General features: G+C 38.9%; 2 protein-coding genes across 3 annotated transcripts; one reads left to right on the top strand and one right to left on the bottom strand.

Annotated features, from left to right (window-relative positions):
* The first annotated feature begins 508 nt into the window (after positions 1 to 508).
* appbp2 (amyloid beta precursor protein (cytoplasmic tail) binding protein 2) lies at positions 509 to 9,841 on the top strand. The gene is made up of 13 exons (XM_057351443.1): positions 509 to 870; positions 2,604 to 2,692; positions 3,549 to 3,700; positions 3,785 to 3,908; positions 4,021 to 4,189; positions 4,277 to 4,366; positions 4,555 to 4,622; positions 4,732 to 4,837; positions 4,935 to 5,059; positions 5,693 to 5,778; positions 5,931 to 6,121; positions 6,347 to 6,512; positions 6,722 to 9,841. Exons 1-13 carry the CDS (start codon positions 733 to 735, stop codon positions 6,982 to 6,984), a joined length of 1,767 nt encoding a protein of 588 aa, XP_057207426.1. The 5' UTR covers positions 509 to 732; the 3' UTR covers positions 6,985 to 9,841.
* Positions 9,842 to 10,328: 487 nt separating this feature from the next.
* On the bottom strand, positions 10,329 to 12,412 carry si:ch1073-145m9.1 (uncharacterized). Of its 2 annotated transcripts, XM_057351446.1 has the most exons (7): positions 12,333 to 12,412; positions 12,131 to 12,237; positions 11,869 to 11,964; positions 11,255 to 11,367; positions 11,046 to 11,169; positions 10,791 to 10,963; positions 10,329 to 10,701 (listed from the first exon to the last, which is right to left on the bottom strand). In XM_057351446.1, the coding sequence occupies exons 2-7, from the start codon at positions 12,168 to 12,170 to the stop codon at positions 10,636 to 10,638; spliced, it is 612 nt and encodes a 203-aa protein (XP_057207429.1). In that variant the 5' UTR covers positions 12,171 to 12,237; positions 12,333 to 12,412; the 3' UTR covers positions 10,329 to 10,635. The 2 variants fall into 2 exon arrangements, with proteins under 2 accessions (XP_057207429.1, XP_057207428.1); XM_057351445.1 differs by having other exon boundaries at positions 12,131 to 12,399.
* Positions 12,413 to 12,541: the final 129 nt, after the last annotated feature.

The following is a 12,541-nucleotide window of genomic DNA, read 5'->3' as shown; positions in this document are numbered from 1 at the left end:
TTAAACATGATCACATGTAAATATAGGGAATTTTGTGCATTGGTCTTAAATATAAATTAAATACGTGTACAACAATCGTGTTTAAAGAATTGTTACACTAACTGTTACATTATTAAACCACCAAGGTGTTGTGTAAATATCTTGTTTTAATCAAAGTGTTTTGTGGTCAACCTTTACACATTTATGTAGTAGTAATTTTGTCAATATTATATTATATTATATTATATTATTATACTTTTGCGTCTTTGGCCACATCATTGGGCCTATCTTTATATATTATATTAAATGTATGATTATTGTATATGTTTATATATTACAAAGATGTATTTAACTTAGTACGTAATAATACACAGTAAAATTAATTATAGAATCTAACGGATTTTGTTCCTAATTTTTTTTATCGTTCTCCCCGTGGCCGTTATTTTGAATTGCAGTCGATCAAGTCAGTTCAGAGAGCAAGCGAGGCTCCGGTCTAGTGCTACGTCATTGCCTGAAGGGTCATAGAAGGGGCGGGGTATGTCGATCGGGGATGAGCTTTAAACATGAGAGCGTAACGCAAAGGTTGTGTTCGCCATTATAACAATCCGTTTCGACCTCGAAAAGCGCTTCCAGCTGCAGGGGTGCATGAGGAGCGACAGAGTAAAAAGTTTTACCTCGATCAGGTAGCGAAGGAGGTGAAAGTAGGAGAGGAAGCGGGGGGGGCTGTGGTTGGATTTAGTGAAAGAAAACAATATGGCCGCGGTGGAGCTGGAATGGATCCCTGAGACCCTGTACAACACCGCTATCTCAGCCGTGGTCGATAACTACGGCCGATCGCGACGGGACATCCGCTCTCTGCCTGAAAATATACAGTTTGATGTGTACTACAAGGTAAGAGCGACGGAGAACAAGTCCGACGTAGAGTACAATTTTAAAGCGGTTGACACTTAACTAGCAGGTCGGCTAACGAAAACTGAACCAGCCCAATAGAAAATTGCTGTTCACGGAGAGACGTGAGCTGGAAAAAGATGATTTAACCTTTATGTTTTAAACGTATGCTGATGACAGCTTTTGTAAGGTTCCAGTATTAAAGAGAATTACATTTTTCCATGTGACACATTAGGTTTTATGAAATGGATTTGGGTGGACAATATGTTCCAATTATCTTAGCTTATTACGTTAGCTTATCTTTTGCTGTAAAGCGGGCTGAGATGTAACTCACTTCGTTAGTTAACCATAAACACTAACTTACAGTTTCACTCTTTATTTACCTTTGACTACTAACAGTTAACTGTGTAGGAAACGCGTAATATAATGGCATGTAACAGTTATATATTTAAAGCAGAACTCATTTATGCATGTATATGCTATGCCATTATGCTCTGAATGGTTTGCTGTGTAACTTACTGTTATTACGGTGGCAAAGGCTAATGTACACTATTGGTGCTGTGGTCACAATTATTGAACAGCCCAATTACTTATTACTATTTTATATTAATAATCTTATGTTTGGTGAAATATATTTGACCTCTATGTCAAGTTGTCAGTATTTAAAAGCACCACCAAATATTGCATTGTTCTTGGATTTTGAGGTAATTTGTTGCATCATGTTAAGCTGGTACTATTTTATTTACAATTCAATGCACATTTTTGGATAATTATGGCCAATATATGTCAGTGTGCTTAGACTAACCTCTCTGTTTTGTACACAAAACTATCAAAGTGTGACATTACAGATGACTAATATAATGATGATTTGTAATTGAGCTTTCTCTAAATCCACATTTCCAGACATTTTTCAAGTGTAGTACATTTGTTAGATGTCTTGTAGATGTAGCTGAAGTGTTATATTTATGGTCTTCCTGATCATGATCAAGTGAGAGATGTTCTTGGGTGAACATTGTTGACCCAGGGACAACATGCCAATCAACCAATCAGATTTGACGGATACGTTTACAGGTAATGTGACCTTACAACCAGGGTTAGGTGCTTTTTTATTTTATTTGAGTTATGGTAAGGGTGGTGATAGGAATTTCTACAAAAAAAAATGTTGTTCCAAGGTCAACAAACAATGCTGCCATAAAAACATCTCGCATTTTGCCAACAACAAAACTTTTGCCAACATTTGACTTGGCAAAATCAGTTCAAAGCTGGTGTGAAAATGACTAAAAACAAATTGAATTGGTATAAAATGGGAATTGTGTGTTTTTTGTATGTTTACATTCTTGTGTAGTTTCTCTTTTTAGGATAATAGTGCATATTATGGTGCCTTGTGTTGACTTACTATTTTGCTAAGATAGTTTTAACAGTTTAATCCTTGCATTATGTCTTTCACTGCACTTTAAAAACTCTAGAACTCACATTAAGTTAATCACATGCTTAAATTTGGTGTTTAATACCAGACGTAGCGTATAAGAAAAACAAAGGTTGGAACGAAAACAAAGGTTGGCAGTGGCACACGCATTGGTCTTGCACAAACTCTTCCTGCTTGTACATTTTGTCTACTATGGCTACTTTTCTTAGTTTTCTGGATATAAGCACTCCCGAGGGAAAGGCTGAGTTGTCTTTGTTGTGTCACATGTATAATAGGGGTCAGCAAGCTCACATTTCTTCATGTATTCCAGCTTTACCAGCAAGGCCGGCTCTGCCAGCTGGGAGGGGAGTTCTGTGAGCTGGAGGTCTTCGCAAAAGTCCTCAGGGCTTCCGACAAAAGGTATTTGACATCAACAGTTAGCACAGCATATAGTGTATATGACTTATCTATGGCTCTTTGTATGAGATGAGTGTGTGTATATTTTGGGTTGATGATTCCAATCTCACATGCTGCTGTGTGGTTTAGATCTTGGTTGCCATCTTTAGCAGACCTTAGACTAATCTAAGCAGAATAATATAACCTTTTTTAAAGAATAAAATGAATTTACAAAATTGTATTAAATAAAGTTATTGTGTATATACAACAGCTTTATATTCTTTGTGTCAGGTGGATATGGGTTTCATAACCAAATTTAAACCCCTTAACTAGGGCTGTCATATGATTAATTGCATCCAGAATAAAAGTTTGTGTTTACATAATATATGTGTGTGTACTGTGCAGATGTATTTTGTATTTATAAACACACACACATACACTACATGCATATATTTACGAAAAAATCTCAAATTGAATAAATGTTTATCATTTTTCATTTCAGTTATCAGTAAATATAAATAAATACATCCAAATACTTACTAAATATGTATGTGTGTATGTTTATAAATACAAAATTAATATCGTTTAGGTTTATTTCTTATATAGCACATTTCTATTGCCACTTGGACAGCCCAAAGTGCTGTACAATACATCCAATAACCATAAAACAAAAAAGAACACATTACAAAGTTCACCACACAACCTAAGACAGAATAAAAAAGTACACAAGACATATATTATGTAAACGCATATTTTTATTCTACATGCGATTAATCGCTTGACAGCCCTACCCTTGACCCAAAAAAGCAAGTGAAATTATTTTTCATGTGTCTCTATTCCTTTCATTGATGGAAACTTAGTACATGTATTTCTCCCACAGGCACCTCCTGCACCACTGCTTCCAGGCTCTGATGGATCACGGTGTGAAGGTGGCTTCAGTTCTGGCCAACTCCTTCAGTCGGCGATGTTCATACATTGCAGAGTCAGATGCGCATGTTAAAGAAAAAGCTATTCAATTCGGATTTGTTCTAGGTAAGCGAGTGTCTGTCGCTCTTAAAATACTAAAATCTTTTGCTTGTTTTGCTAGCTGTTGGGAGTAACGCTTTTCTGTCTCAGGTGGCTTCTTATCGGATGCCGGTTGGTATGGAGACGCCGAGAAGGTCTTCCTGTCTTGTCTCCAGCTGTGCACGCTACACGATGAGGTTCTTCACTGGTATCGTGCAGTGGAGTGTTGCGTAAGGTGAGGTTTAGGAAGAGCTTGTTTTTTTATCATATGTAATACTGTGAATACATATTTGTTTCTTAATATGTTCCTATTGTGGACAAAGACCCAAACTTATTTTGTTTGCCAGGTTACTTCACGTGCGTAATGGCAATTGCAAATACCACCTGGGAGAAGAGACCTTTAAACAGGCCCAGTCTTACATGGACAAACTAGCCAAATACGGTCATCAGGCCAATAAGGCTGCCCTGTATGGAGAACTTTGTGCCCTGCTCTTTGCCAAAAGCCACTATGATGAAGTAAGGTCTCCCAGTGCAACGTTAAACAGCCGTTTGGAGAATTCTTGCTCTTCAATTGCTAATCTGAGGGTTCCTTGTGTGTTTCAGGCATACAGGTGGTGTATAGAAGCTATGAGGGAGATCACAGTTGGTTTACCTGTGAAAGTAGTAGTTGATGTTCTCAGGCAAGCCTCTAAGGTCAGTGGAACATTTTAGTTAAATATAAACTTGTTGATTTGGTACTGATTCAAATCGACAGCTTGTAATCTGAACTGAATCAAAATAATGAATTCAGTGCTTTTACCCAGCTCTATTCAGAGGTCATGCAAGTTTAAACTTTTGATCCATCATCACGATAAATAACCCATCCATGTTGATCTCAACAGGCTTGCGTTGTTAAGCGGGAGTTCAGGAAAGCTGAACAACTGATAAAACATGCAGTGTTTTTGGCACGGTAAGATATCGGTCATGAGTTGTGTTTTCATTGAAAGCATGGAATGATGTTGAAATTGTTCAGTTTGACAATGATGAAATGCGTATGCGTTATCACACTTTATTAACAGGGAACATTTTGGACACAAGCACCCAAAATACTCAGATACACTACTAGATTATGGATTTTATCTTTTAAATGTGGATAACATCTGTCAGTCAGTGATCATTTACCAGGTGAGCTGAGAATCATTTAAAGCTTTAAATATATAGTCTGTTCTATTTTATAAATTGAAAAATGAGCAGTTTGCTTATTGATGTGCTTTACCCTTAGACTGCACTGGATATACGGCAGTCAGTGTTTGGAGGAAAGAACATCCATGTTGCCACTGCACATGAAGACCTGGCATACTCATCCTATGTTCATCAGTACAGCTCTGGTAAATTTGACAACGCACTGTGAGTATCTCAGTCCTGTCTGTAAGATGTTCATATATTGTATTACATATTTTTTTAGGCAGGCTTTTATGTGATTATTTTTATGCTTTTATTTAGTTTGTATTAATGGTAATTAATGATGATAGTTGTTCATGTTGATTGTTTACTGTACGGTGTCCTTGAGTGTCATGTAAGGCGCCTATAAATAAAATGTAATAATAAAAATAAGTCTTTGAAAACTAAGTTTTATTTAACTTTGAAACGTTGTGACGTCTGTGTCGTGTGGTTGGTGGAGAATACATTACAGGTCGGAGGCAAAGGTTTTTTTTATTAAAATGTCTTGGAACACAAATATTCCTTTTATTAGGCTCGCTGTAAAAAATATGATTCATTTCATTTGTGCAATGAGTCATTTCTTGGAGATGCCACATTGGTGTATTCATTCCAAGACAGAACAGTATTTTGGATTGGAACTAATCTCATATGAACCTTTATAACATTTGATTTGTCCCCGCAGTGGTTGATCTTTAAAAATACGAGTACATCACGTTATACCCAGTAGTCGTCCTAACCTTTAACATGGTGTTTCCCTCTGGTTTTTCACGGAAGTGTTTATTGAAAAACATGTACCCATGTCACACTTTTTGCTGGTAGATTCCACGCAGAACGTGCCATAGACATCATAACTCATATTCTCCCTGAAGACCATCTGCTGCTAGCCTCGTCCAAGAGGGTGAAAGGTGAGAACACTTCTAAAACATTTCATAACGTCCATCATTCACAGCTGTGTTTCTGGAATGACATGAAAAGTACCTCTTTTTTAGTCCTTCAAGGAGATTTGGTTTTTCCAGTTCTTTTTGCTTATAAATGTGCATTATTATTCTATATCTAGCACTTATTCTGGAGGAGATTGCCATTGATTGCCATAACAAGGAAACTGAGGAACGCCTCCTGCAGGAGGCCCATGATCTGCACCTTTCCTCCCTCCAGCTGGCCAAAAAAGCCTTTGGGGAATTCAACGTTCAGACAGCAAAACACTACGGCAACCTGGGCCGTCTCTACCAATCTATGCGCAAGTTCAAGGTTGTTGTTTATTCCATATCTTACAGGGGATAATTTGGATTCAGATGAGTCATATTATGACCAAATTGTCATTTTGAGTAATCTATCCTTTTAAATAAAATGTTCAGCACCAGTGAATCATTGTGTAAGCTATGTGTTTTCTCTATTGTGTAAGCCAAACTCAAGGCAGGGTGCTTTTGAGGTCGTTGTCGTGCTAATGTTTCCATGGTGTGATTTGTGATGCAGGAGGCAGAGGAGATGCACATCAAGGCCATTCAGATCAAGGAGCAGCTGTTGGGACAGGAGGACTATGAGGTGGCTCTGTCTGTGGGACACTTGGCCTCACTCTACAACTACGACATGAATCAGTACGATGACGCCGAGCGCCTCTACTTGCGCTCCATCGCCATTGGTGAGGGCCAGTTATTCTGTTATAATGCATTGTTAGTAATGATTCTCTATTTTTCTGCCAGTGCAATGTCAATAAAACCTCATCGGTTATCCAGCTATTACATTAATACAATTTTCACCAGAAATCACAAGTAACACACCCGCCAAAACATACAATCACAAACCGTATACATAAAAGGTTTTAAGAAAGCTCTGTTTTATTTCTTTCAGGCAAGAAACTATTCGGGGAGGGTTACAGTGGACTAGAGTATGACTACAGAGGCCTCATAAAACTGTACAACTCTGTTGGAAACTACGAGAAGGTCTTTGAATACCACAATATTCTGTCCAACTGGAACCGTTTAAGGGACAGGCAGTTTGCAGTAGCGGACGCGCTGGAGGACGTCAACACGAGCCCCCAGGCCACAGAGCAGGTGGTACAGTCCTTCCTTCTGTCCCAGAGCCACGGAGCGGGACGCCCCTGCTTGGGCTAACGGCTGGGACGCCCAATACTCTCAACTCGAAAAACACATAGATGTGCTCACACGCCCCATTTTCACACACATTCATAGCGATTTATTCACGTGTAGTCAAGAAAGGCGTGGAGCGGGATTATGACCTCGAGCTTCTCAAGCTCTGATTGGAACAACTTTTACAAGCAACTCCCCTCGCCCTGGTCTTTTTCCTTACCATGGAACAGAAACAGCGTCAACTGTTCAACACTCGTATGATGAATGGAAGTACTTCATACAAACTGTTTCGTTGACTTCAAGAAGACTTGAATAAGAAAAAAGAGCTTTCGGCGCTTTTTGATTTTTGTGTCACCATGATTTTGATTTTTGGAATTGTATGTACATTCGTTTTGTATCTGAAGGAGAGGTGCTCCACACTACAGGAATAGTTTGTTTATCACTGCATTATCTTTTTGTGGAGGAAATGCTCGGCGCAGCACTCACCGAATGAGATTTGATGGTGAAAGGTCCCATTGTTCCGATAAATGAGTGAAGAAACAGCCGTACACATGCGTGTACCCATTAACCTGAGGATTGAGGATTACCTGTGTGCTCTCTGGAAAATGAGATCAGCCATGTTACATTATGGACCATTATGTTTTTTTAAACAATTCGTGACACGTGTGGAATCTATGGACCAGTTGCTCTAGATACCACGTTTTAAGTTCTGGTTTTGTATTCCTTTAGTACTGACATAGCTTATTTTAAACTGCCAATAATTTATATGCAAGGTATGCTATGACTTGTAGGTGTGTAACATTGCAGATGGATGAGCCAAAATAACTTCTCTTAACAAGTGTGAAACCATAGTCGACGTCTTTTGCCATAACCATTCGATTCAGCGAGGGGCAAGTATGTTAATCTGGCTTTCTATCAGCCTTATTACACAACACGCTTTCACATACACACAAAATAAGCTGGAGCGGCGGGGACCAGGTTTTCTTTCAGAGCTCAGGCGATGGGCTGAGCACAGCACCTGTCTTTGTGTAGAGGCCAGAGAATTGTGGGTATTGCTCGCAAGGGGCACTATGTTCAGAATCTACACGGGTCCATAACTGGCTTTGTGCTCATTCAAATCCTTTCAAGGAATCTGGTTCACGTCTTAAATTTCCATGACGTGTTGTCACACCGTAAGAATTTTTTTTTTTTAAATCAACAACTATGCTTATTCAATTGGCACACTACAAACCGTTTTTGCATCTGCAGGCTAAGTGTTGTTGTGGTCTATCATTTAGCATGCGATGCTAATGTCTTGCGCTAAACTGAAGTCCCAGCCTTAGTCTTAAAGGACTCTCAGTTGCTAGGCATCTGCTTTGTCAGCCTTTTTCATAACTAGACCTCCACCTGCCCCATCTGTAAACCGAGCAACAGATCACCTGTGACATGCGAGGGACTTCACATTACAGCCTCTTTCACTCCTTAGAAATCCCTTCATTGTTGCGTGTAGAGGCTTGATGTTGCTAAATTCGATTTCTGGTGTCTCTATCATACTAGAGATAGCAGAACGGGGTTGCCGGAAGGTATTCGCCTTGGTCAGAGAGATAAAGATGGAGTAATGGAATATTATAACAAATAAACTGTGATCTTGAAAACTTTGTAAGTGCATTTCCATTGACAATTTGCAGTAAACGGACGTTTAGTGGAGTTCTCATATCAGAAGATCTAGAAAAAAGGTTCTAAGCTGTGAAACAAGTGTATGCTGAATGAATTTATAACGTAGCTCTGATTGGCTCTGAATGTGGTTTAAGGGCTCATTTGTCAACGTTAAGTGGCGATTCACGATTGGAAAGAAATCTCGAGATTGATTAAATCCAAAGGATTTCTCTGTCGGAATGGGCCACAGTTTCCAAAAACAAAGGTGCTTCTCTGTGTTCTCATTCTTTGCATGTTTAACTAACTGTGTACATAGATATAGATGTATAGCTACAATTGGTATTGTCCTAGTGAACTCCATAAAAAAATATAACTGGTTCTAAAGTGTTGAACTGATCACAGAAATGAACACCACCCCTTGACAATAAAGGCGATCCTGATGGCAAGCAAATGTCCTGTATCACAAAGACGTGTTGACATGGTTGTACACAGTAAATAGCTTAACGCAAAAGCTGATAAACTTGGGATGTCACCATAACCCTGCGTGTTTCTTTGAAATGTGCCCTGAGAAGTTAAAGAGTGTTTAAAAAGGGACTGCAAACCATGAATAATGCTCACTGCATGATATAGCGCTCATCACATTGATAACTCATACAGAAGGGCCTTTAAAACGATGCAAACCTTTATAAAACCCTCTGACATTCATTTCTGCAATGTGTGTGTGTATGCTGCAACGTAGATTGTGTTTTAGCCAAAGTGCTGTTTCTGATTTCTCTTGCATCACGCTGGTACCCTGAGCATCAGGTAGGGTACGGGACCCTTTAAATGGCAAAAACACAACATAGAAGTGGAAGTGAGCTCTGATTTGATTTGAAATACCTTTTTGTGTCCGTATCCATTTGAGACTAGAATGCAGTGTTTTTGATGGGGTCCGGTGACGAAGAGGAAAGTGATTAATACTGACGGTTTCCATGGAAACGTCAGTAACCTGTGCCACAGTGAGCCTCTGCTTGGATACATGTAGGGTTTGGTCTTTGGCTTTATGTAACTCGCACCTCAGTAGAGTCTGCTGTACATTGTACATCTGTAACCACCAAATCATTATTAAACACAATTGTATCCACCGTTGTGAAAATCTGTAACTAATTATAACACACACAGAAAAAAGAATATAGAACTGTCTTACAATGAGCAATATTGCTTTCAAAGTATTAAAATGCTTTATTTTTGGCCTTTAAATGTTTTTTCTTCGTGTTTGTGGAATCTGTGATGCGTTTAGAATCAATGACTTGAATGAATGGGGCCCTATGAAAACCTCTTGTTTGGGTGGATTGGTGGTTGAACAGGAAAATTAAGCATACATGACTTCAGCGTATGTGGTGAGGTTGCAAATGGCAGCCAACGGCACACGGGAGAGGACCCCGACACTACGGTGCTGACACAGGACTAAGATGTAGTAGTTTTTGCGAAAGGAGATAACATACGAAACGCGCTCTGTATAGCAGTTTGTCCATTTAGGGCTACTGTAGAAACAACAAGGGGATAGAAATATATGTATGTAGATAGAAATATAGATTTGAAAATCATATTGCATTTCTGTCAATCTTCCAAAAAATTACACATTGGACCTTTAACTACATTTATATCACTAGTTAACATGAATAAAAATGGATAAAACCTTGAAATTGTCATTCCCAGTTTAATATGTACAACTGTTTTAAACAAGGAATTAAATATAATATGTAGTATTGTCAAATAAAACAAACATCAAACGCAATGTAAACATGACCTATATATCACCTTAAAGCATTGTGTTTAGACATTGGTATAATATGTATCATTTTTAGGGTTCATGAGAAAACAAACATAGCCCTGACATTTTCGCATGAGAAAGACACATTCAACATGCTCAATAACTGAGATGAAACATTTCAGGTGCTTATCAGAGCAGTAGCCTCATACAAGACATTCCCTTTTACTTGTTTTCAAGTAAATCACCCTAAACGCAAACAACATCCAAACTAACACTTTCCAGTTGTCCTAGTCCTTCTTTTCCTCCTCTTCATTCAACACTAACAATTTCACATGGGTTAAGACGCACCACATCTGCAAAAGACACATGAATGGTAGTGTTCATCACAGCACAGTCTGACCCAGCAACAACAGTAATAATGCTGCGTAAAGATGCTCCTGACCTCAACTGCTAAACCCAGCACACGTCCAGCTGCCAGCACCAGAATCCCAAGAATCTGCAGGCCGTGTGGGACACAGAGAGCCTGGGACAGCACATCATACTGGTAGCCATACAGCCACACGGGCAAAACATGGATGCCTGCTATTGTCAAAATACCCAGTGGAGTCTTGAAGCCTGCGTTATAAAGGATTCACATTGATGTCATAGTATTTGTTCTGAAACAACAATTGGAAAAGGAAAATGTATCTCGGCGTACCCTTTGCCATCACTGCTCGAACCCAGACCGGGCTCTGTGTGAAAGAATTCTTCCACTGGGCACCTCCAGCACTGTGGTTGCAAACAAACGCACACCACTCTACTGAAGACACCAACCAGCCCCACTTTCCATGTACAGAACACAGTGTTAATCTGATGCTGGCACATATATTTCCGGAAGACAGAAATGTGCCGCAGTACTAAACTTACATCATAAAGTATATTCCAGAGCATTCCACGTCCTATGTTGTCAATGACCACATCCAGCCAAGCTCCAAACCTGGAGGTCTGATGCAGCCGACGTGCCACCCAGCCATCCAGTCCTAACACAAAGATAAACTAAAAGTATAAACTTAAGCGGGTGTTTATATGTTGATGAACTTTTAATGTTACTAAATCCAGACTTTATTTCCAGGGTTGAGGGAAATATCATAAATCCGAGGTGTCTGGAATGCTGTGCAAAATAGGAAGGTTACACTACAAGACACCTCTGATTTAGGATATGTCTCACCCCAACCCAGAAATAATTATGTTATTAAATACTTTTAATGTTACTAAATCATTACTGACATTAAATGTTTTAATCTAGATGTATTTCCGGAATTTAGAAATCTCACAAAATCTGAGTTCTATAGAATGCACAAGCTATAGACAGTGTATACTGTAACATAACAGTATACATGGCATGTTGCTAAAACATATAAATTACATTTTATCATTATGTGTGTTCCCTGAGAATTATTGAACTGATGACCATTGCACTGTTACCACAATATAATATAATATAATACTAAAATCTCCCCAGTTTTTATGCAAATACCCACCATCTAATATAATTGATACCACATACAAAGGTACAAATCTCGCTGGGTCGTCATACACGATCCAGGCAGTCAGTACAAGCAGAATCCGAATGTACCCTATGAAATAATGAAATTAAAACAAAAAGCAAAGCCATTAGTGTAACTTCACTGATGAAATGTTACATCAGACATGTATTAGCTATACCCTGAAACACACATAGGCTACTGTGAAGCATTTTGGTTGGAACAAATGCAGAGTGGTGTAATGATTACCCTGACTCACCAATGACATTGGGCACATACAGACAGACTCGAATTCCCATTGCACGTATGCAGCACCCGCGTGTCAGTAATAACCTGCGTGTCCCTCCTCTCCTGTTTCTTATTAATCTGAGTTCGTACGCGCACATATGATAACATGTAATCTACTGCAACTGAACCTGATCAAAAATGTCATGATCAATAATCAAACACATTTATCTTACCGCAAAAAGGTATTTTATATTAGTTCCATTTATGCAACTGCTTATACAGTAAACAGAGACGTCTCTTCCGGCTTTATTACATACGATTCATTTACATTGCATTAGACACCAGAGGCCACAGGAGGGCGCCAAATAATACGCGTTTAAAACATTTTAAAAGGCTTCAATCGAAATGAAGAATAATCAGCACCGACGCATGTGTCCTAAAT

This window comes from Triplophysa rosa, linkage group LG14 (genome assembly GCF_024868665.1).
Source record: "Triplophysa rosa linkage group LG14, Trosa_1v2, whole genome shotgun sequence".
Classification (NCBI taxonomy): Eukaryota; Metazoa; Chordata; class Actinopteri; order Cypriniformes; family Nemacheilidae; genus Triplophysa; species Triplophysa rosa.
Note: the sequence above shows the minus strand (reverse complement) of the source record. Positions and strands in the feature narration are given on the sequence as shown.